Genomic DNA, 25,544 nt, shown 5'->3' on the forward strand with positions numbered 1-25,544 from the left:
ATCTATGATCTCTAGAAAACAGCCAAGGTTTATTTATCTTTGCTCTCCATTCAAAGCTCTTTTCCAAATACCTCTGATTCCACTAAGAATTCTCCTACACTAAACACCCATAGTATGGAAGTATGATATTACAGAAAATATTGATTAACCATCCTAGCTACAAATTTTTGCATGTGTTTTCTAGCAGACTCATACACGGTAATGAATGAATAATTAAGCCCTCAGCTTTTCTATTCAAGCGGTTGGTCCTGCAGAACTTTCAGAAAACCTGTTGTTGATTTAAGATGTAGTTGGGGGCAAGAAAGCTACTCAAGTGGTTTCAAATCCTCAAGTAGTCAGTCCAGTTTGTACATCTTAAAAGAAGAAAAAAATCTGATGTAGTTCAAACAGAAGTTATGGGCCAGTTGCAGGAATAATTCTATGGCAATATTTTATGGCCTATTTTGCGGCTGGTGACTCTGAATCTCTGAAGTTTTAAATCCTCTAATTCCATGAAATGCCCAGAGCATAAGGAGTGTATTGGAACAGGAGGACGATCACTCCATTTGTATAATTTCCCTAGGTGAAATCAGAAAAGCTTGAAAGTTTCCAATTCCATACCCATCACTGGTTGCTCTAGAAAAGCCTTGACTTGACGTGCGATAATAAACATGAAGTTATGGTGAGGGTTAGATGTTAAGCAGGTTGACATCCCTCTGTAATCTTTCCAAAAGTACAGCCTGAAGTACTGCCCCGTGGGCAGATGAGGTGTCCCCTGCTCAGCATCACAGCTGTGACCTTCCCAGCCAGCCTGAAAGCTTTACACATTTGCTCATGGCTTACATTCAGCAAAATGAAATAAAGTCAGCTCCAATTAGATTTGTTAATAGTACTACTTCCTGCAACAGCTTTGTGGTATATACTACTCCTATTTCTGTGGCTTCAAGCCATGGAAATCTTACACCAGAAAAATGTGAATGGGGAAGAGTGAATCAATGTGGAGACCATGAATCCGTGCTCTGCATGAAGTGCAAACTGTATGTTAAGACATATTCAACCATTAACTGTTAGGTTTAGTGATTACAGATCAAAAAAACTGAGGAACCTTGGACTAAATCATACCCAGAAACTTTCAAATCAAAACAAAAAAATAAGCTTCATGAATCTTCTGTAATTTTGATTCATCAGGGAAGAGTTATTTTTATCTAAGACAGCGAACGTCACATTTCTATGTAATTTCCCCTGAAAGCAGTCCGTCAGTTTTTCAAGATACAAATAACAGTTACTATAGCAATCACTTCATGCAGTATTGCCCTGTTGCTCTGGGTTCAGACTGGAGTTTCACAGGAAATTCAAGAGCTTGGCCAGCTGTAACTCATTGAGAGAGGCAGGCCTACAGCAGCTAGAATTACAATTTTTTTCAAGCTGTCTTTCACTTAGAAATGAAGGGAACAGCTGTGTGTCTTCACAGAGCATTTTGAACTTCTAAAAACACATTTCGCTCTCATGTAAATATGGGCAAGTGAAACTGAAGCTGAATGCAGACCTCATGAACCACAGTTTCTCTTCTGATCTCTGGGATACGTTTCTCATTTAAGGGCTTGCTTTGTCAGCTGGGTTATCCTAAACTGCTGAAAATTGAGGGAAAGTTTTTCCCAAAGCAACATCAGGCAAGGTATTCCCTTTGCCTGCACAAGACAATTGAATTTTGGGGTAGTTTATTAGCCACTCCAGGGCCATACTGACTCTAAGAAGTGGGAATTTTTTTATTCTGTTCTGTTCTTTCCAGGACTCTTTCCCAGCTCTTCTTTGAGCAGAATGTGCTTGCTCCCTTTCTGTGTAGATATTCATTTTGTAATTTATTCATTTGTTCAGAACTTTTAGTATCCATCAGAAATTCTAAGGGCTTCATAATGATTTTGGCAGGTAATGCTATGGGCAAAAAATGCTAACAGCTACGGTACATTTTAAGATCCTTAGCATGGCAAAAAACAAACAAAAAACCCTCCACCCTCTTTAACTGAAACAGCTTCATATGAGGGGAGGCCCCTTCCCTATGGTGGATATTGACAATTCCTATTTTATTATCATTAATTCTATTATCAGTTACCATTATTTCATTATACAGTTATCAGTAATTACACCAATTACTATCTCAATTTGAATTTTGATACAAATATTTGTAGTCTGAAAAGCCTTATTATAGAGAACTGCAGCAAAAGCCCCCGCCTGTAAATGAGGTGCTCAGGAACAGAGGTTCTGCCCGGGCTCAGATTAGGGTGCCCGCAAGTGTCCCACCCAGCACTGGAGGGCTCTAGGGACTTCCTCCAGCAGATACTCTGACATGTAACAGCATCCCTTTCCTAGCAGCAGTGGGAAACCTGACACAGGTTTGTTTTCACTGATCTAAACACTAGAGCCAGTGATTACAGGTTTCTGAGCAGCTCTTCCTGAACGAGTACTTTTCTGAAAAGAAAGTATTGAGAGCACCACAGCAAATCCGTTACCAGAAATCATGCAAAACCCAGGCAACATACAGGCATACCTTGTTCTATTGCGCTTCACTTTATTGCGCTTCGCAGATACTGCATTTTTTACAAACTGAAGGTTTGTGGCAACCCTGAGTCAAGCAAGTCTATCAGTGCCATTTTTCCAACAGCATGTTCTCACTTTGTGTCTCTGTGTCACATTTTGGTAATTCTCGCAATATTTCAAACTTTTTCATTATTATTATATCTGTTATGGCAATTTGTGATCAGTGAGCTTTGATGTTACTATTGTAATTGTTTTGGGGCGCCACGAACCGTGCCCATATAAGATGGGCAAACTTAATCGATAAATGTAGTGTGTGTTGTGACTGCTCCACCAACTGGCTGTTCCCCCGTTTCTTTCCCTCTCCTCGGGCCTCCCTATTCCCTGAGACACAACAATGTTGAAATTAAGCCAGTTAATAACCCTACAATGGCCTCTAAGTGTTCAAGTGAAAGGAAGAGTCACACGTCTCTAAATCATTATGGAAGAGCAAAGAAAGTGGTTTCTTAAGATGGAATCTACTCCTGGTGAAGATGCTGTGAACATCGTTGAAACAACAACAAAGGATTTAGAATATGACATAAACTTAGTTGATAAAGCAGCGGCAGGGTTTGAGAGGATTGACTCCAATTCTGAAAGAAGTCCTATTGTGGGTAAAATGCTATCAAACAGCATTGCATGCTACAGAGAAATTCTTCGTGAAAGGAAAAGTCAATCAATGCAGCAAACTTCATTGCTGTCTTATTTTAAGAACTTGCCACGGCCACCCCAACCTTCAGCAACCACCCTGATCAGTCAGCAGCCATCAACATCGAGGCAAGACCCTCCATCAGCAAAAAGATTACAACTCACTGAAGGCTCAGATGATGGTTAGCATTTTTTAGCAATAAAGTAATTTTTAATTAATGTATGTCCATTGTTTTTTTAGGCATAATGTTATTGCACACTTAATAGACTACAATATAGTGTAAACATAAATTTTATATGCACTGGGAAACCAAAAAATTTGTGCGACTCGCTTTATTGCGATATTTGCTTTATTGCAGTGGTCTGGCACCAAACCTGCAATATCTCCGAGGTATGCCTGTAATCATCATCCAAATAACGGAATGAACTCCAGAGTGAAATCAACATTATTTGTTACATCAGGAATTAACTCAGATAAAAATAATCCATTTCCAAGCAACACATTTCCTTCTAGAAGAAATAGGGTGTAATCTTAAGAACCTGCAGGTCTCTCAGCAAGAAAAAAAATAATAATAATAATGCTCCAGGATGTGGCACTTTGCGCCAGCTTAGCACCACAGCAACACAGTTTTCACAGAAACAAAGGCAGCTTAACAGTTTTGGTGATACACTGTGTATAAGCCTTGTTATTTCTGCACAAACAGGAGAGCAAAGGAGGTTATGTCTGTACTCGCATGATAGGAAGGGTTTGCAGTCACTCATAGAAAAAAGCCTGCCTGACAACTCTTTCTAAATGAGGTTTTAATATGATTATTTAAATATTTTTATGACCTAGAAGACCCCTTGCTCTGACCACCACCAGGTTTTCCAGTGAAACAAGGTAAATTTCAGGATCTACATTTAGGAGCTAATCCAAAGGTGCCACAGCCAGAGGTGCCTGAAGACCGGGCTGCGGTGCTGTGGCTTGAGCACAGATGGACCTTCTGTATTGTTGCTACTTCTCTGCACACAGCTACCACCTCACAGCCGCGTTCACAAACTTCCTCCTCTTTACCAAGGACATGAAGGTAATATCCCTCAGTAGTTTGGTCTCCCCCTCCCGTTTTCCCCTCCTACCTTCTCCTTCCTTTTCTTTAATGTATCCATGCATTCCCCTACCTTGCAGTCTGCCCCTTGGAGCTTCTGCCAAAAGGGGAGCGACCCTCTTTCCCAACAGCCATGCATGCGGATGTGCGCCCACACCTGTCTGTGTGGGTGTGTGCCCACACCTGTACGTGGCCCACCTGGGAGCCCGGTGCAGGCAGCACCTGGCGAGGAGGCAGAGAGTGGCAGTAACATTCCCATTAGCCAGCTGAGCATTACAGAAACAGCAGAGCAGGGCACAGAACAGGCACGACAGTGGGTGACTTCACCATTTCTTTCTGTGCATTGGAAAACCAGAACTGTGGGCTGCCTTCTTGTCTCCACACAATGACACATTTCTTTTGCTAATTTAACCATTTTCTTCTATAGTACAGTAGAAGTTGAAATCATGCGTCGCTAGACATATATCATACCAGATAATCTCTCTGGGATTTATCTAACATATGGAAATGTATACATGTCTAGTTTTTAATAAGAAGAATTGTATCTGAGTCTATGTTTTGTCTTGTAACCTGAGCCTGAAATACTCAGAGCCCTTTGAAAGTGTGAAGCGAAATTAAATTGCACATTGGACCTCAGTGACATATTTTTAAAAGAAATTTTTCTCTCTTACATTACTTAGTTTATTACCTTCTCAAAGAAAAGAACAAGAATTTCTAACAGATTTCTAGCAAATCTGCTCATCCTTATTTTTCTAGGAAAGGTACATTTCTGTAACGACATGAAAATAATCTTTCTTTAGCAAGGCTATGAATTTATTATACATCTAGGAAATACAGGTTGTATCTTTGAATAAAACTTTAAAATTGTTTAAGATGCAGCAGTAGGAAACAACTGCTGTGTAAGAAAGGAGTGCCTAGGAGGCATTTACCTTATCAATCAAGTCCAAGCCTGCAATCACAATCGTATTTGTTCAGCACAATATTTTAAATCCTCAGGCCTGTATTAGGCAGTCCAGCGGGGGAATGGAGGGGCCGCGTCAGCACTGAAAAGCCCGGGCCAGCTGTGTGCCGTGACTTGTGTGCATGGCTCAGTGCTGCTCCCCATGGCTTCGCCAGCCAGGACCCATTGGGCCACCGGCACCAGCAACACCCACATGGCACTGTCAGAGGCCACCAAGGGCAGGATCCGCTTTGCAGATGCCCCCACTCGAGCAAGTCTGCATCCTGGAGAGCTATGGCCACTGGGGAGGGGCGCAGCTTGGTCTTGGCAAATGAAGATGGGAAAAAAAGGAAATGTTCCTGCCTATTAAGCTTTCAAGAAAACAAAACTGCCTGCCCATGGGAACAGCAGAGATGGGAGGGACAAGACCTCCATCAGAGTCTGGTGTGGTGGTCTCCAACTCTTTTGAAGGCCTCCCTTTGAGGAGGGAAAGCTTTGCCTGGTTCGGCTGGGATTTCTCCACCTCTCCGTGTCGTGGTGCTTGTGCTGAGTGGGATAAGTCCCTTCATTGCACAGATAGCTCCACATATGCTGGCCAAGCTTTCCAGCACAATTTTGCAAGACAGAGGATGAACAGAGGAGAGAAGAATCCCAGTTGCAACCAGATGATTCCCAAATTCCCTTTCCCTAGCGAGGGGCATGCACACTACCATCCACTTCATACACTCGTGTTTCACAGTCACATCATTGTACAGTGCTTTTTCCTGAAGGTACAGGCAAAGTCACATTGCTCTGAGCTGGCAGACTGAGGCAAACGCGGACTGCCTGGTGCTCTGACTCATTTGTGTGTCCGAGAGCAGAGCCTCTGCTGCTTGCCTGAGTCAGTTGTGCTACTTGTCATCTGAGGTTTCTGCAGGGATCGTGCAACCCTTTCACCATCGACAAATTTAATGCTATCTTGCGGGTTATTTCCTGTGCTTCTAAGCACACGAAAAGAAGCAAAATCTGCTTCTAAGAACCTTTCAGATAGCAAAACCAAAGTGCACTTCGATTCTGGCAATGCAGGCAAATGGGAAAACAGAAAATCTTTCTGAGCCCTGAGTCAGTCTTCCCTAGGGTGGCATCTCCTTGGTCTGACACTTTCCTCTTCCAAAGCATCCAGTTCACTCACTGAAAATCTGTGCAAGAGCTATGATTTCCCTGTGTACCACTGGTGAGGCCTGCCACAGAAACCCAAGGAGAATTATCACTTTTATCCTTACAGTCCTACTCTGAAGAACTTCTTGTGGAGGCCTGTAAACCCCTAAAGGAATTCAAGGATGGGCTGGCATGCTGCCAGATTGCATGGTAATGCATTAATGGATACCACTGCCGTCTGGCCAACAGCCTGTAATTTGATGTCTGTGTGCAGAACCTGGATGGGTATATTTAATATATCATCTGCTTCCCCAGGGTGATGTACTAGCGGTGACATTTTGCAAATCAATGCATGGCCATAAGCAAAGTCATTCTCTGTGCTTGGAGAATTCCTGCAGCACTTTAAAAAAGCACAGACATATATAGAATGTAATAATGTTAATCTCCTAATATAGTTTAATCACATTTACTAGTTACAAGCACAGAAGACAGCAAAACTAGAAACAGGGAAAGCTTTTTTTTTCTATGATAAGCTAATAAAAAAGAGGATCACCAGCCGAGGGTAAGCAACAATTTGCTAATGCATTATTCCCAGAGGGAGAAAAAGGATATTATGGCACATCCCTGGAATGCTACTGTGGTTAAAAAAAAAAAAAAAAGCACATATCCTGTTACCACCAGAAGGAAATGAAACAATACTCAAGAGCAGATGCCATATGAATTATTGTACTCATTTGATAACATCCATATATAAGAGTGCAATGATATTTTAACCACCATGAACCTAATTGCTGAAAGACTCTGGACTACTTAAGTATATTGGTAGTAAGCAAGCAAGGAAGTGATTTATTCCAAAGAGTAATTCTGCCCTGCGCTGGAGCAGAAAGAAAGCCACTGTGGTTGCTGACTGCAGATCAGGCCATCAGTTGCGTCCATAAAATGTGCTTCCGCATTATCCGCATATATTAGAATGTCATTTCTTACAACTGTATTTCCATCCTTGCCACTAGACATTAGTCATACACACTCCACAGGCCAAAGGGTGCGAGACTCAGACAGAGAGTTCTGAAGCTTGTCTTGCTGCACAGCAACATCTTACTGTCTGCTTACCAGGCCAGTGGCATCTTGCAAAGGAGTAGGCAAGGTCTTCCCTGTGCATGTGAAAAGCAAACGCTAAACACACTGGATTTCAAGGGAAGATTATGCTTTGTGAGTAGAATAACATAGAGGGAGCTTTTTGCTGAAGGACAGAAAGATTAGTTGTTTTCAAATAATATTTTTCTTGGATAAAAAAGGAGTAAATTTCAATCCTACTGCAAGATTCTAATCATAAGGGCAATAACATGATGTTCTCTTTACTTATAAAATAGCTTTGCCTCTGCAGAGACTATGCTCTGTCACACTAAATAAGAAGACAATTCATCACTAAAGATGGGAAGTTAAATATATGCTTATTCAGCTAACAACTTGGTGACCTTAGAGGAAGAAATAACATTTCTACGTCTCTGTCTGCAGTATCTCACTGACTACAGTCTGATGATTCCTCTAGAAAGACTAATGGTATGTTATGAAGCCAAGCCACAGCACACAATATAATCTAAAGACCATCCAATCTATTACAGTTAGTGCAGCATCACTTGGAAACAGTCTGCTATTCGATATGCCTCGTATCATATCGTTACAACTTCTGCATATGTCTTTATCACAAGCAATCAATCTCATATTCTTGAAACTGCTGAAACTGCAAAATGTCAGGCATCCTGTGAGTGTTACTAGCAATGAGCCAACATCCTCTGACAGACCATGAAACCCTACACACTGCTCATTTGTTGAGAAAGTGCTCACATGAGATTCATGCTAGAGACTGCCTTGATAAAAATCTGCAGTTTTGCCTCCCTCCCGCATTGCCCCTGCTCCGTTATTGGCACCTATGCACAATGGCATAAAATTGCCACCAAGTCAGAAGAGTAGGGCTTTCTCCTTCCTACTTGGCCCAGGTATAAACAGCTGCATGCGCTGCAAAACGATGGAGATGCAGGGCCTGCCCAGGTCAGACTAAGTCGGAGTCACTCAGGGCTCCCGGCCGGGGAAAAATGCTGCGCACCCCGAGTACACCAGCCAGACGCTGCAAAGGGCAGACTGGCTCGTAAGAAGCATCCCGTGATCAAAGGAGAAAAAGAAATAGGTAAGGCAACATATGGCTGACTTCTCATTATACAGTTGTGATTGCATTTCGATCTGGGACAGCCACACATTGCACTTGCCCTGAGTACTCTTTGGGCATCTGAATATCTTGTTCAAAATCCTGTATTTGAAACAGGCTATTTGCTCTAAGTGACGATAGTATCACTGGTAACTGACAACCACTAGGAATACCTGTTTGTAGGAATTTCTGGTTTTGTCATTATTCTACATGTTTAAATTCTGACTCATATGTGAACTAAGCCAGGGAGCAAATAGCAAAGCTGAATATTTTCTGTATGTATCAGACTGAATTAGTCATAAGGCAAAGTACACTTCTCATATACTGAATGTGGGTTTGAGTTGGAAGCAGAAGTCATAATTAAACACAAAAGTCAAGAACAGGCCCTTTTCCAGTGTGGAGATTGGGCACAAACCCGCAATGCCTGGGCCAGGTCCAGCAGTACATACGAATGCAGCTTGCCCACTTTCGTTCTCCCCACCCTACCACAGACACCACGCTTTTCCCTTCAGAATTCAGAAAGGTTTCCAGAAAATCAGAGTTCTAGTTTGAGGCATTTATAATGTTGTAAAAATATTTCCACGTGCATCAAATCTCTCTCTCCGCTCACTTTCAAAAGCAGCCCTCTTCTTCATTTTGTTCTGCAACTATGTCATTTCTTGATTGTACTCCGGGCTCAGCTAGGTCAGGTCTCTGCCGTAACACCTCCGTAGCATTTCAAATGACACCTTGTCTTTCTCTACCACATACCTCTTTCCCTTACTCCCTCTCTTACCTCCACTGTGATCATCAGCTAATCCCACCTAACCGCTAACCCTTTTCCTTCCCATCCCCAGCAAGCAGCAGCAAACATTGCCACCAAACCTACCTGTCCTGGTCGCCCTGGAGCGCCAGGGCAGGGAGAGAGCAAGAGGGGCAGGGGTGGGAGAGCACCGAACCCCGAGGGGATGGGAAGAGCGGGGACCTGAAAGCCCCAGTGGACGAGAGTGCCTGCTCCACCCTGCCTGTGACAGCAGCACCAGCGGCTGCCCAGTGCCACGGAGCCACATGGAAACGGCCTGAGCAGCAACTTCCCATTTCCTCCAAGAAAACGGTGAAGGGCTCTGGCACATGGCCCCTGCACCACCCACTCGGACTACAGTGAACATGACTATACCTCTGTTTTCTCAGTATTATACTCAGCCAGGGCATCAGAGCTTTCCCTTCTTAGGCCTCTTTGCCATAAAAGAATCTCAAAATTAGCATGTGGCAAAAAAGTAATTTTATCTCAGCTGAACAGCTGTGCCTTTTTTTTTATTATCAACTTTTTTCCCATTTTGCAGTGGAGTCAGATTCCACATGGATTTCAGACAGAAAAGTCCCAAATATCTTCAGTCTGCTTAGAAAGTGAACTGCAGACTTGTTCCAGATGATTCCCCCTCTCCCCTACACCACTGGGCACTCCACACCCTTGCCAAGATGTTCTCCTTTCGCAAGACACAGGGTGGAAGCAGACACTATTCAGTTCCCTGGCTGGTTCAACCTTGTTCTCTTTTTTTACACTATGGCACATATTTGTGCAGCATGCAACAACAAAACGAGGACATCTTTTCCAAGTGGTATTTCTTAATGGCATTTGGAGAAAGACTTTCAAGTAATGTGACATGAATCGCAAATTAAAGCCGCCTTAACACACTTCCATGACTCTGTTTTTCCTTGCATTTTCCTCTTTATACCTCTTTCAGTCTGTATTTTCTTTGTTTGGAAGCAAGGAGAAACTGTTAAAACAAAGAGTGCAAGTACTTTGCTGCTCCCCCTCTCCTCCCTCCCTCCCTCCCTGTGATATGTTTTATTTCTGTTCTTCTAAGTGCTTTGGACCAGGTCCTTGCCTCTGGCATTATTCCTCCATCCTTGACTTAGATCTAGAATAAAGTCTTCTGGCAAGTCCCTTGCTCCTTACTGGCTGGCTACTGGGTGCAAGGCCCCTGCCCTTCAAGGATCAAGGGCTTAGGAGTCTTGGGACTAGCACTGGCCTCTCCATTTGGCTCCAATGTTTCCTTTTCAGCCTCCTCACAAAAACGAACCAGGGTTTAAGCAACTTCTGTTAGTTCTCAATACAATGCTCCCTTGTTTATTTTCTTTGCATGTCTATTCTTTCTTTCTATTCCTGGCCCCAGCAGAAGAAAGCTGGAAGGACACCACTTTTGCCAGTTTATTACCCATTTTTGAGCTGTGAACGCCGGCATGATAAGGAGGTAGAGGGAGCAAAGGAGGACATCAAGAGGGAACATGTAGCCCAACACCAGGCCTACTGCTCCACTTTCTGCAAGACTGGCCCCAGAGTAAGTAAGTATGTCCAAAAATATGGGCACTATTCCACAGCCCTCTCCTTGGCTGTAAGTAGCTATGATACTGCCCTAAATTTCAAATCCTCTTGTGCAAAACCTAAGTAGAGCACAGGGGTTGTGTGCTGGCATCCTGTACAGAGGTGAGGTTTGAAGGATGGATTAATTCAACAAAACAGCAAAATGGTAGGCAGAAGCTTATAACCCTCAGCACAGCAGTGATCATGACTGCACTGTACTTCCCACTGTGAAAACTGGAAAACTGAGAGAAAGTGTCTTTTAGTTGTCCTAGAATTAAAATTTTTGAGGAAAGAAAAATAAAAGATATTTGGCTTTAGGTTGACTGGATTATTTAATTTGGCTAAAAGTGTCTCATTTTGTTTGTGGGTAAGTTCAATGTCCCTTAAATCCCTTTAAAGAAGCAGATTAATTATGAAAATGAAAATATCAACAGGAGACACAGCAATGCTCCATTAAAAAATAGTAGAAATAAACATTTTAAAGTTTCTAAACATTCCCTGCTACTTTTCAGGTAAAAATCAAGAACAAAACAATTGGCCTCACTGCCTTGGTAACTTTGAAACTGAATTTCTCCCACTTACTTACTAATCTTAGGATTTATTCTGCTTCTACCTAAATAAGGCTTCTTTACATGCAGTTGGAGTCATGTCATCTAATTTCAACCATAAAAGCCAGTACAGCTGATCTAAGGTGGTATTTAGGCTCTCTGTAGCAAATCTAGGCACCTGCAAAGTGATTCATCCTCCCTATTGTAGGCACCTGTCTTCAGGTGGGATGAATCGCTCACTGGCAATGCTTACCTCCCTACTGACTGCAGAGGAAAGAGGGACAAATCATTTGGACTAAACACTTGACTTTTAATGGCTATGCTTAGATAAGATGAATTCTCCCTTCTGCTTTCTCATTGTTTTTCTTTCCTCAGAAAGAAATGATTCTTTTTGTGTCTAGAATCTGGATACATACCTTCAGGTAGTCAAGGTCACAGTCAGATCCACTTTCTAAATCAAAGGCTGTGAAGCTATAATTGAGTGTGTTCCCCTTCGTAGTTTGGATGGTCCAGTTGCAATGTTCATTTAAAGGGTAATTATTTGGGTAATTTAAACTTTCCAAGATGCCATGGCTACGATTAACAGTCAGTACTTCATGGCAAACTGAAAAAAAAAGATGATAATAAATTATATTTGTGCAGTGCATCTTATCCCAGGATCTCAAAAAAATACTAATTAAAGCTACTGATACCATTACAAGATAAGAAATATTTATATTCATAGATTATAGAAATCAGGCAGAAAGAGACTTGCAACATGTCGAAGGATACATTGCACATGTTGCAAGTAAAATCCAGACTTTCTGAAACTTAATCTTTCAGTTTTAATATATCCTTCTTTTCTGACCCTTACAGACTCATCAGCCAGTTGTTTTTTTATTGTAGTACATACAATTTTTTCCTGTTTTCTTAAATTTCTTTAATTTTAAATACACAGCTATTCTTGAAACATGTTTTCTTTTTTTTTTTTGCAATTAATAATAGAAATGTGGTGTATGACCTACCTTCCTCCATCATTTTTAGAACAATTTACAGGGTGTGTGGGGGCTCAACAAAGATTGCCTACTGGATAAGAAAAAAATAAATAATCCCCAGCTAAAACAATAAATGGAAAGTATACTGCTTATATTGGATGTTCTAGCTCCAGGAATTGAAAGTGAGCATGAAATTCTTTAAGAAGGAGCCATGGTTTTCCTTGTGAGTCATCCAGTAAAGTCCTAGCAGAGGAACTGGACATTCACCTGGGATAATGAGAGCTTTCCTTAAACTGCAGACAAAATCAAAAAGAAACTACACTAGATAAAGGGTGAAGCAACAACTATGGCACTAGGTCAGTGATTCTCATTTTCCTGAGTCTGACTTTCATTAAAGACAGAAAATGCCAATATGGGTAATTCCTCGCCCGAAGATGGCATGCAGGGTGTACCAGGGAGCAGACCAGACTAATGCACAGAGAAGTGGGCAGGAGGCAGAGAGCAGGCCAGGCTGTTGTCTTGTACAGCAAATCTGCAGTGTTTGAGCAGCAGAAATAGCTGAGATTCACTTGCAAACCCCTTCTGTTGTCACTAGGGATAATACTCCTACCTCCTGCACATTTTTTGGATTCTTTCCAAATCATTTACAGAGCAGCAAGGTCTGTGTTTTTAGGAGTTCAAAATGCCCAAAATACATTTGAGGGTCAGGGTCAGGTGAAGTGGGGCTTGTTTGCAGAGCTACACTGAAGCATACAACTATTTGAAAAGACAGGATGAAGAGAATGAAATGGATTTTGAAGAATGCAAGATGGGCAAAAGCTGTTACCCCCTGCTATCAGGATTTTATTAGAAACATACCAGGCACAAAGGTGCCTTTAAACATTAATCTAATAACATGTTTTCCTTTGCAATGTTTTCCAAATCATCATCACCTTGTTCATATACACATAAATGCATCTGACATCTAAACATCCTTATTTTACACCATTACCTCCTACATATTTTTAGCCTTTGGGCAAGCCACTGAAAGTTTTCTCTGGGGCATGTGCATCTTCAGGAATTAAATATGAATGTAAAGTGCCGATCACACATTATCTGATAGCTCAGGCTCTATATCTGAGTGGTTTGTAAGTGCTCTTTTTGTCTAATTAATGAATGGAAAAAAAAAACCTTCTAATATATTGTCTTGACTTTGCAGTATGAAAAGTACATGGTAGATGAATCTGTGATTCCTTTAAGTAATGAGGGAGTCAAAGCTTAATGCCCCTTCACCCTTCTAAGTACTGTATGTGCCATGTGTGCATGAATAGTTTTTTCATTATCCATTTACTGTTGTTCAAACCTAAGGGGAACTTACGGTCTACAAACCTACAGCAATCTCTATCAATTGGGCTTGTCATCTTTAGAGTACCCAAATATGCTTGCAATTCAACTTGTATGTGGTGAAATTCCATACCTTTCAAAGCATATCTAATCTAACTAGTATATGTTACAGCGAAAATAAACACTGGGATGATATTAAAAATGTCTGAGAATAAAAAAAAACTTTAATTCTTCATGTATCTTCTTGTATTTTTTGCCAAATTTCATCATTCCAATGTTTCTGGGGCAGAACTATTTTACAAAAAAATGCGTGCAAGAAAAATGTGACCTTTACCACAAGATATTAAAAATGAAACTATTTGGAGTGTTCCAAGTAGGCTAAAAGCTACCAAGCATCTGCAATGAGCCATGGTAGCTGAGGGTAAATCCCTGATCCGTTGCCATCTGGCCTCACAGCAGCTAGAAGAGCAGAGGACCCTTCTCTGTCTGCCTTCACTAAGAAAAAGTCAGGAGTCTGGGTCAGTGGAAGAGCAGGAGGAGTCCAATCTACCCTGTTATGGGCCTTCAATACCAGTTACTCTGGGTAAATCTGGAGTCGAAAGTGCTACTGATGCAAGTAATAGCAGCAGAGCCACCTCTCAGCTTTCTTCTAGGGAGGAAATGACCTCCATCACAGGTATCTCCTCTGGGCACTGGTAATTTTTAGGTCTCTGTGCTCTGTGACTGAAGCAGATTAAAGTATCTGGCTCAATAATATGTTGTATACATTGTCTTCTGAGTGTGAATAAATAAGATCGTGGGCTGCAAGAAGTAGTTTCAGGAACAAGCTGCATTGTAGAAACATATTCTTCTCATCTTGTTTTACTTACTTACCCTGTTTGTATCTAGCAAAAAACCCTCCACCTCGCAAACTGCTATCTGTCCTTAGTTTCACGTACATGCTGTCTCCACTGGAGCGGATGAGTTGTGGTATCTGATTCCCACAGAATTTACCTAGCTGCTTGGCATTGCTGCTGTTACCATCAAATACCTTCAGATTAAAAAAAAAAGAGAAAGGAGTGGAGAATTTCACAGGAAGACAAATGTGTCAGTTCCCACAAAAAATATAATCTCGGTGATTCTGCTTGTTACAGAATTTGAGAAACTAGAACTGTTTCAACTTCGACAGTACAATCGTGAATAACTACTGAATTTCATAAAGCTGGTGGCACTACAAATCCAAGCAATTTCTCCCTGCCAAAATGTGTGCTTAGAGATTTTTTCCCACTAGGTGCACAAGAGGTTAAATAGTATTTCTGTTCAGAGGAAGCCTGACAGGCATTTCAGAAACAAGCAAATCAGTGGAACAACAGGAAGCCAGTTATCAAATACTGGCAGATTTTGAGGGTCTTACTCACCAAAAGGGGGAAAGACTGCACTCCATTTCAACTCTGATACAAATATTCAGATTATTTACGCAGCAATTTGAATATGGAATTTGGGATTAACAATAGGGTTGTTGTCCCTATTGTGCCCTTTTTCTTGTAGTTTACAAAAACAGCATACTATAAAGCCTTGATCTAAAACAAAGCAAAGTTAATAGACAGATTCTTGCTTCAGTGGCCTTTGGATCTTGCCGTAAATGTTTTTCTTACCTGTGTGCACCCATACAGACACTGCTGCCTTACCCTTCACTGCTCTCTGATACAAAGGTAGCAATTCAGCATGGAGCTTTCCTATTCTGGGTCTGCTCATGTGTGAACACTGGAAGACCAGGACCATGTGTCTTTCTCTCTACCTTTACATTCATTATACTCTACTTAGCTGCTGGCTATGGAGCAAAGAGTCATAGTGTACATACTGTAAGGTAATCGAAGTCACACTTTGGGTGATATTCTAGATGGAACTGTTCAAACTGGATTTCGAATGGGGTCCCTCGGTTCCCCCTCAGCAACCAGTAGCACTCTGAGTTGTGGTAGTATGGCATAGGGTAGTTGGGAGACATAAAGATGCCAGACGTTGTTGTCAAAGTCCCACCACAACCTGAAAAGGGCAAAGAAACCATACCAGCATTTAACACCCAGACATTCCAGAAAAATAATACAAGGAATAGACAGAAATACTTTGTCCTGCAACTGGACCTTTAGCTAGAAATATTTAATCTAATTTGAAGACTGTTCCTGTAATGTAGATATTCTTCAAAGAGAAACCTTACTAAACCTCTCCATTGCATCCTTGGTTACCACTAATTTCCTAAACACAAGAGAAAGTTCGTGTTACAATATATCTAGAAAATGGTATATCCTCCCCATGGAGAAAAGAAATCCCATAGATCAAGAAATATGTATCCTTGATCTAAGAAATGTGAATATATGATGCTATGTAATTAGCAGAGAGATTTTAGGAGATGGGAGGCAGAAAAGATGCAGTGAAAAGGAAGAGAAATTAAATAGAAACAAAAGATCAAAAATGAGATGTGTAAAATGGTTTTATATTTGATGCGCTCATTTTACCTGCTGATGTACCATCCCAGTGTGCTGAAAATCCCTTTCTTGTGCCAAACACATCACTTACAAACTTTATCCACAGCTTGTTACCATGAGAGATTATAACAGGAGGCAGATCTGCACCACAGTATTTTCCAAGAGGGGGGGAAGTTTCATAACCTCCATCTCTAGAATGAAAGAGAGGAAAAACCTTGAGTCAAAGAGGGAGAGCAAGAGTAATGTTAATAAAGCATAAATTTGGGGATTCTTCCAGGCCTGGGGAGAACTAATCCTGGCTCCTCATCTTCCACAGAAATACAGCTACTAAATACTGGAGGGGTCTTGCCGCTTGCAGTAAGAGGCCCTACTCTCCATAACTGCATGCTGGGTATGTCCAGTCGGTTCCTCTCATCAGCCTGTCCTGAGCCTGTCAATGCACTGAGAGACTCAAGAAGCATCTCAAGGACACGAGATGCTGCAGAGGCAGGACCTTACAGCGCATCCTTCTCTGTCTTCTGCAAGGTAGCAATCATGGCTGGAACCAAAGGTAAGCTTCTAATATGAAATAAAAGAGTTTGCCCACTTCTCACTGTTTAGCCAGGCCCAAAAACAGATGAGCTGACCTTTTCCTTTCTCTTAAAAAATAAAGTGTTTATTTGCCATGATACTAATAGCAACTCACATCTCAAAACTGATATGAAGCACATCTTGAATGATTTTCTTGGCCTTTACAAATATCTCTAGAGCCAATTATTTCCAGTCTTTCGATTAAGGAGTAGCAATATTTCCTAATTCTGTAGGCAGGACACACATCCAGTGTTCTGTTATGCTACCTACGCACATCTCATGGGAGAAAAAAAGATGGTGCCAACCTGGTTATCAATTGCTCTACAATCTTAGGACAAGCACTTTCATATTATAAATATCGTACAGTTTATTAGGATAATAATAAATATATTTCTATTTATATTTAGGTGTCATCTTAATATGATGTTTGTTAAGTAGACAGTAAGACTTTCAGCTGTATTTTCACAGGCTTATACCTGCTTTTGAGAGAAATTTCTAGTTAGGCCACACCACTCTTGAAGGCCTTTTTCTTGCCATCTTCCTGGCTTAAACTGCTCCCTGAGACTTACTGTCTCAGGTTACTAGCAGCTGAGGAACTGTGCCAGAACCCCCTCTCGCTTGCGTCCCAGCCTCTGCAGCTGTGGTCAGATCAACAGTTTTCTTAGTTGACTGAATGCAACTTATTACAGGACACCTCAGGACAAGAAACCAAAGTGGCACCTCATCTGAGGCTTATGTGCCTACCCCATTTAAGGGTATCAGGTTTGAGGAAACAACTTGTGAAAATCCAGTCATGCCAACAGAACTGTGCTGAGCTACATTTAGTAAGGATCTGGCCCCATATCCAAAAACCTAATTAATGTCACTGAGCTCTTCACAGGAACAACAGGGTTAAAGCTGTGCAATAACTGAGTGCTTTCAGTTCCTGAGTGAAAAAGAAAACAGTTATAACTCAGGTCAACCCTGAATTAATGTTTTAATTGTTTAAAATAAAGTTAGATTAAATATAACCCCAGGTTGTTTTGAATGAAAAAGATGAAACAGTTAGAAAATATTGAAGTTTTTCATAACTTTCTCCAGTTTGCATGTACAGCTGAAAACAACCAGCTAATTCAGCAGGAATTCAGTATCACAATCCAACCTATACTGCAACATCAGCAAAAGATTTTTGTTTTGTTCTAAAAAACAGTACCAAGCTCTAAGAGGGACCTTAAAGAGGAATAAACCATACAGAGTATCTGGTACAATGTTCAGGATAACATCATGCCATGTTTTATCATCGCACTCATAGAGGTCATGGAAACTAATGGTACACTCAGAGACAAAAACACAGTAGTTCCGGAGATATGGTTCACCTGAGAGCTGGCTCATGAGGAGAAAAACTGAGTGCACTGGCACTCCAAAGTGTAAATCCCATACAACGACACGCCACAGAAAGGAATCGTACTTGGCACGGCTATATTGTAAGCATGCAGCTAATCTTCCTACAAATATTGCTTTCTACCTCTTGTATTTGTCTCTGTCCTGTAAAATTTACTACATATCACTGTGCCAATTGCCTAAATTTAATGATGATGCCAGCGTAGCAAATATCACAGATTATTTACATGTTCCTAGTGCTGCATCACAGAAGAGCTGCTGTTTAAAGACTATCAACCTAAAATACACAGAATACATCACAAAGCGAACAATCAAACTCTTTGTGTCTGCACTAAGTAACACAATCAGAGCCAGGACATGGGAAGGCTCTGATTTTGTCTACACAAAATGCACTCACTCCCAGAACCGCAATTTGCCAGGTAGGAAAGGGGAAAAAGGAACAGAACGGCAGGAGAAAAAGGTGGCATTTAACGTTCTCTGATAGACCCTTTGTCCACATTGCCAGCACAGGGGTATAGTTAAAACTACAGCTTCTGCACATGCCTAAGTGGATTTGGCCAACTTCCGTGATTATCAGTAATAAGGACAAGAGAAATAATTAGACTTGCCTGATTTCTATATAATCTTCTGTACAGCGTTTATTCCCCTCCAAGGCGAAGTCAGTGAAGCGCAGCACAATTTGTCTGTTTATTCCCACTGTGATGCCATATATGCACTCTGTCCGGACAGGGTAGTTACTGGGATAGTTTGGAGATGTTAGCATGCCAGTTCCACTACTGTATTGGTGTGAGCACACTTTGAAAAGAAAAGAAACACGTACATGGTTACTTGAAGATTCAGTATATTCACTGCAAACAAAGCCATGCTCCAGAGAGGTTTGCTGGTTGTGAATGAGTTTAATATGCATGCTAAACTGGCAGGAAACCTAATTTTCCAACAGACAGAGAAGCAAACATCCTGCACTCCTGTGATTTGTAACTCATCTTGAACACATCCTACAGCTGATTGTCATCACTGTATACCAAAAACAGAATCCAGATTTTGTACAGAGTTTCTTATTTTTTAGTTGATTTGTCTAGCTTTTACCAGAACACTATGCCTGTAATAAATACGCAATGTAAGAGTAGTTGCAGCTACCTGAGTTGGCTGTGACCTAAAACTCAGGTAAGCAGAAAAAGGAAACTGAAAAGGATGTCTTGATCAACACAAGAGGCAGGATTCCTGATTTCTTCAAAGCAGTGGTGGTGGAAACTGAATGCACTCTTTAGCTATAAGGAGATGCTGTGTTGTTCTCAGGCATTCCCCACAATCAAACCCAGGAGATGAGGATTTTATATCTAAATTTCTTTTCCTGTTTTCTAGGCTATAAGGGACAGTCAGCTGAAAAACAGTATAATCCCTGGACTTTGAGGACAAAGCAGTTCTACTTGAAGTCTTATACTAAAATCAGTTACATCAGTTCTGTGACCACCAAAGAAGCATCTTGACATTATGAGCTAGAAGGAAGAAAATAGAGTAGAGTAAGACAGAAACTGAGAAAAAACTAAAAAGAAGCTCTTCTGAAAGCACAGTCATGCAGACTCGGAATAAAAATATCTTCTATAAAATGCTACTTGAACACAAGACTTATTTTGGAGAGAACTATCTTCATATGTTAGCTGATCTCAGGCCAAATGACCTTCATAACCTGGCTGTAAAAAGGGCAAGTTGAAATATGAGCCATATGAGACGTTTCCATTAGAAACAGGGAATCTTGATGCCACTGTACAAAGTAATGGTGAAACATTACCTGGAAAAATGTGCATAACCCTGGTCACTGATATTCTGGAGATCAAATTAGCACAAGTACTGAGAGAGATTGTAGAAATGGTGGGGAATTAGGAGATCATCATGCAAGACAGAATAAAAGAGTTGGCTTGTTTAGTTTAGCAAATGAAGGACAGGAGGGAATACAGCTACCCTTACATAGGAAGCAGGAAGGAAGGAAGAGGAGACAGAGTTAAACACCAAGAAGCATGAAGAACAATAAAACTAGAGCACTCTCTAATTATAGTGCAAGCTCCAAAGTTTAGAAACTGTCCATGAATACAGATACACTGAAATTAGGAGAAAGTTTTAGGAAGTGAAATTCTAGAGCAATCTTCCAACCCTTGTAACAGGGGCAAAAAGGGCAAAAGAAACACCTATTTTTAAGATATTGTTTAATTAATTTGATTAAAAGGAAGATTACATGATAAAGGTCTTTGCAAAAAAAAAAGGGATAAAGTTGTGGGCTGGATTTGATGACTCGGGGGGTTCATTCTGGTCCTCAGTTCCCTTATATCAGATCCTACAGGTTGCAAATACAAGAAATGAATGTAGATTTCTTAAAGACTTTCTATCAAATAGGCAAGGTTACACTACTTACAAAGTATGATTGAGAGAGTGAGCAGAATACTATGCTTGACTTCAGATTTACTTAAACTGGCTCATGCAGACTCTGAAACCTATTCTCTAACATCCCACAGCTGCAGTGTAATGACATTCATGCATAATACTTTAATATGCATAATAATTTAGGGGAAAGGGATGAAATCACAGCTTAGACCCTCCATATTTAAGGCTGGTCACAGAATCACAGAATCACTGAGGTTGGAAGGGACCTCTGGAGATCATCTAGTCCAACCCCCCTGCTCAAGCAGGGTCACCTAGAGCATATTGCACAGGATTGCATCCAGGCGCATTTTGAATATCTCCAGAGAAGGAGACTCCACCACCTCTCGGGGCAACCTGTTCCAGTGCTCTGTCACCCTCACAGTGAAAAAGTTTTTCCTCATGTTAAGATGGAAGTGTCTGTGTTTCAGTTTGTGCCCATTGCCTCGCGTCCTGTCGCTCGGCACCACTGAAAAGAGTCTGGCCCCATCCTCTCGACACCCTCCCTTCAGATACTTGTACACATTGATAAGATCTCCTCTCAGCCTTCTCTTCTCCAAGCTAAACAGGCCCAGCTCTCGCAGCCTTTCCTCATAAGAGAGATGCTCCAGTCCCCTAATCATCTTTGTGGCCCTTCGCTGGACTTGCTCCAGTAGTGCCACATCCCTCTTGTACTGGGGAGCCCAGAACTGGACGCAGTACTCTAGATGTGGCCTCACCAGGGCTGAGTAGAGGGGGAGAATCACCTCCCTCGACCTGCTGGCAACACTCTTTCTGATGCAGCCCAGGATACCATTGGCCTTCTTGGCCACAAGGGCACATTGCTGCCTCATACTTAACTTGGTGTCCACCAGCACTCCCAGGTCCTTCTCAGCAGAGCTGCTTTCCAGCAGGTCAACCCCCAACCTGTACTGCTGCATGGGGTTATTCCTCCCCAGGTGCAGGACCCTGCACTTCCCTTTGTTGAATTTCATGAGGTTCCTCTCTGCCCACCTCTCCAGCCTGTCCAAGTCTCTTTGAATGGCAGCACAGCCCTCTGGCGTATCGGCCACTCCTCCCAGTTTTGTATCGTCAGCAAACTTGCTGAGGGTGCACTCTGTGCCTTCATCCAGGTCATTGATGAAGAAGTTGAACAAGACTGGACCCAGGACTGACCCCTGGGGGACACCGCTAGCTACAGGCCTCCAACTAGACTCTGTGCCACTGAGCACAACTCTCTGAGCTCTGCCATTCAGCCAGTTCTCAATCCACCTCACTGTCCATTCATCTAACCCACACTTCCTGAGCTTGTCTATGAGGATGCTATGGGAGACAGTGTCAAAAGCCTTGCTGAAGTCTAGGTAGACAACATCCACTGCTCTCCCCTCATCTACCCAGCCAGTCATTCCATCATAGAAGGCTATCAGATTGGTTAGGCATGATTTCCCCTTGGTGAAGCCATGCTGACTACTCCTGATCACCTTCTTTTCCTCCACATGCGTGGAGATGGTCATTTCCATGGCTGTTCCCTACCGATTCTGAGTTTAACTACTAAAACACTTCTATTAGTGTCAAAAATAAACGGTAAAAAGGGGTGATTTCTGAAAAAAATAATCTTTTTTTCCTGTCATTCTTTGTCACCTGAAAGGTCTTGTCTTTTGTTAGAAATATTTTCTGTGAGGCGGGGACCCCCCCAAGCTAGATACCAGACTCATGTTCCTAATTCATCACAAGGACAACACAGAAACATGACACAGAAACAGGACAATAGTTTTCTGCTATGGGCAGTACATTGTTAATTAACAAATCAAAAGTTTTCATGCACAACTTTACCTAAAATCATGATCTATTAATTTCTTTATCTATAATTTCAGTCATTGGTGTGTTTTATTATAAATATGCTCAAATATATGCATATAAAAATCATGTTAGTCATGGGCACCTTAAAAACCTTACATTGCCTTATAAATCCTTATTATGCCCTTGCTGTGCTACCAACTCCCATGATGTTTCATTATATGTAGGGTTTATCATCAAAACTCAGATCCTGAAGTGATACGATTTCTTGAGAACTCTGCATGTAGGATTAGAAATGTGACTTAAAATGTGACCCAAATTTATCCTAAAGGCTCATCACGCAGAAAATGATTAAAAATTAAAATGAAAATGTATATATATATTAGTTTACTGATTTTTAACTTATTATTACCTCCTGACTTTCGAAGGGTGAGTGCTTGACTCATGAACATTTAATACTAGGAAGGGTAGCAATACTGCTTTCTTATTCACACAGAGGCTGAGACCATTAATATTAGCCTTCAGCCTGGAGAATATTAAAATTGATGTGCTAGATAAGGGCCCTTAGGGTACAATTAGCAACAGGAAAGCCAATTTATTTTTATCAGCTTTTAAGAACAATTTCCACAGAACTGTCCAGGTTGTCTCCCTCACCAAAGTTTGCTTTCCTGGCAGTAATCCATATAAAACTCAAATCCAAAGTGTGCTGCTTTAAACTGAATGCTGTGTGCTGCTCCACACTTTGCATAACAATCTTCTTTATGAACTAAGAAGAGAAATACAGCAGGTGGAAAAATGACTGTCAGCAACATCAGACCTCTGGCTACAGTGAAATAAATCCAGTTGCAGACTGAGCATACCCTGCTGTAATGATTAGGAAAAGCATAAACACATCCAAGGCACCCACATTTTGTGTCAACCAACTCAGTTCTGGTAACTGGATTCATTCCTGTTATTCTACATTTAGCAAGAGAGCTGGCATTCATCTTTTGTACTCAGCTCACTAACACAGCATATGAGGGTTGGCTATATGGGGATGTGCTTGTGCAGTGATAGTTCCTTCAGAGAAAAGTATCAGCAAAGCTGGCAAGAAAAAGAACTTTGGATCCTTTGCCAAAGCTCAGAATGCGGTCTAACTCCATAAGGTGATTGCTATATGCCTGGAAAAAAATATTAATTCAGTTTATTTTGAAGACACTTCATGAAAAGAAGAAGACGGCAATTGTCCAGAACAATCACACATCTTGCTTTGCCCGTGTGTGAGGTTTTTAAAGCTATTCAGTCTGCTTTCTGATTTTGGTACTGAGCGTGTTTGCTCTTCTGAAAAAAAAAAGCCATAAATGGCAGTAATCACTGTAATATGGCCAACAGGGGAGAAAAATGCCAGCTTTTGTACCACTCACTCATTCAGTCATGCATAGCACAGAAAATTCTATCCGTGTTTTATCCCCATAAAGAGATATTCATCGGTTGCCACAATTCTAATTAATCAAAAATAAGAGAAAGCTATAGTGTCATATGTAAAATGTTAGTTTTCTTTCGACCTTACTCTGCCAAAGGAAAACTCAGACCCATAACTATTAGCCCTTTATGTAACATTAGGCATGTTTAGAAAAAAAGGAAGAAACTATCACATAAAGTATGACCCTCTCCACAGGCAATGGAAAAGCACATCTGCACTTCAGGGCCTTCTGTTACTACTGCTGGCGGACACTGACCAAGAGGGCACACAAAGGTCCTTTGTAGAGTGTTTCAGACCCAAACTCCTTAGAAATACTAGCTACAGCTTGTACTCAGCTATCGAGAAGAAAGACATGCACAACTATATATTGCCTGCAGTTGCACTCGGGGACCATTTTTTAAGTCCACGGGTTCACAAATGCTTTTTTTTCCTTCATTCTTCTCAAACGCTGACTTCTCCAGTCAGTCATTGTCAGTTAAAATACATCACAAAACTGAGCTATCTAAAATCAAGTTACCCCTCATGATTAATCATGTCATTCACAATTCAGGATGATAAAGATGAAAAATTTTAAATTTCACCAAAGTCAGAGAAAGACCAGAAATAAAAATTTCATCAGGAATGCAATCTGCTAAAAACCTCATTAAGGCTGACTGTCCTTAGCAGAAGGGATGAAATGTAGTCTTTTTAATGAAAAAAAAACAAAGCAAAAAAATAAATTCCCAATTATTTGTAAAGAAGTCAGGGACAATAAAATACATATACTGACTCTAGCCCTAATCCTGTTGAAGAAGTATGGCCTGGATCTTTCAAGATGCTGAGCAGCACTTCCAGTCAAGATTGAGCCCTTTCAAAGATTTGTCAACGATTTCACACGGGTTCTTTGTGGTTCAGTCAGCCAAGATGGGCAAAGGAAAACCCCCAAATCTATCATAATGCTTATATATCTGTTGTGTCATTCAGCAATATGATGTTGGTCTAGCCCTGGACTCTAGGACTCTAGCTATTCAAACAATAGCTTGGTTTCCAGGTGACTTTCTCCTTGAAAGACAGAAAGACGGCCAAGAAATATGGTTGGCCTGCATCCCAAGTATACACAGTTCAAGTGGGCAATATACATTTTAAACAACTGAGTATCATGTGGACATGTTTGACTGGATGATTTCCATTCATATTCCTGCCATTTGAGCTATTCACAGCCACTAGCTGGCAGACTGCTAAAATAATTGTTTGTGCCTCGTGGACCATTGCCATGGCTGTATCCCCTGGCTTTCAATTTACTTTTTTGACCAGGGAATAAAGCCTTGCTATTATTTTCAGGCCACTCTTCAACTAATAAATATATCAGAGATAAACTGTACTAACACAAATATTGTTTGCTTAAAATATATGGGTAAGAAAAGTAGCTTCATTTTACATAAAGGCTTTTTTTTTCACTCCTGCTTACTCTCTTTTCTGTGAGAATGTTGTCCATCTTCTCAATAGTTCATTCTCTGTAAAATAACTCCAGGCAAAGGCCTATTGAAACATCTAATATGAACCAGAACAGCTTTGACCAGTTCTGATATTGGTTACACTTTAGCTGGCTAAGAAAACATAGCTCAAAATATGAAGGATTCTTGCTGCACAGGAATCATTATTAGAACCATATTTTTCTTAGCAGAAAATGAAAATAGGCAGCAGATGTAACACAAAAATAATCCATAGCTTATCATAGATATGATTATGTT

The 25,544-nt window shown here is 41.1% G+C and overlaps 1 protein-coding gene across 1 annotated transcript in view; it reads right to left on the bottom strand.

Moving 5' to 3' along the window:
- The window catches only part of CUBN (cubilin), a 155,490-nt gene that overhangs the window by 91,403 nt on the left and 38,543 nt on the right, over window positions 1-25,544 (bottom strand). Inside the window, exons 24-28 of the mRNA XM_013941561.2 lie at window positions 18,773-18,959; window positions 16,245-16,405; window positions 15,593-15,774; window positions 14,626-14,782; window positions 11,872-12,059 (exon numbers count right to left, since the gene is read on the bottom strand). Coding sequence (XP_013797015.2) covers window positions 11,872-12,059; window positions 14,626-14,782; window positions 15,593-15,774; window positions 16,245-16,405; window positions 18,773-18,959 — 875 coding nt within the window. The remainder of the gene's footprint in view (window positions 1-11,871; window positions 12,060-14,625; window positions 14,783-15,592; window positions 15,775-16,244; window positions 16,406-18,772; window positions 18,960-25,544) is intronic.

Source organism: Apteryx mantelli, chromosome 2, assembly GCF_036417845.1.
Source record: "Apteryx mantelli isolate bAptMan1 chromosome 2, bAptMan1.hap1, whole genome shotgun sequence".
Lineage (NCBI taxonomy): Eukaryota > Metazoa > Chordata > Aves > Apterygiformes > Apterygidae > Apteryx > Apteryx mantelli.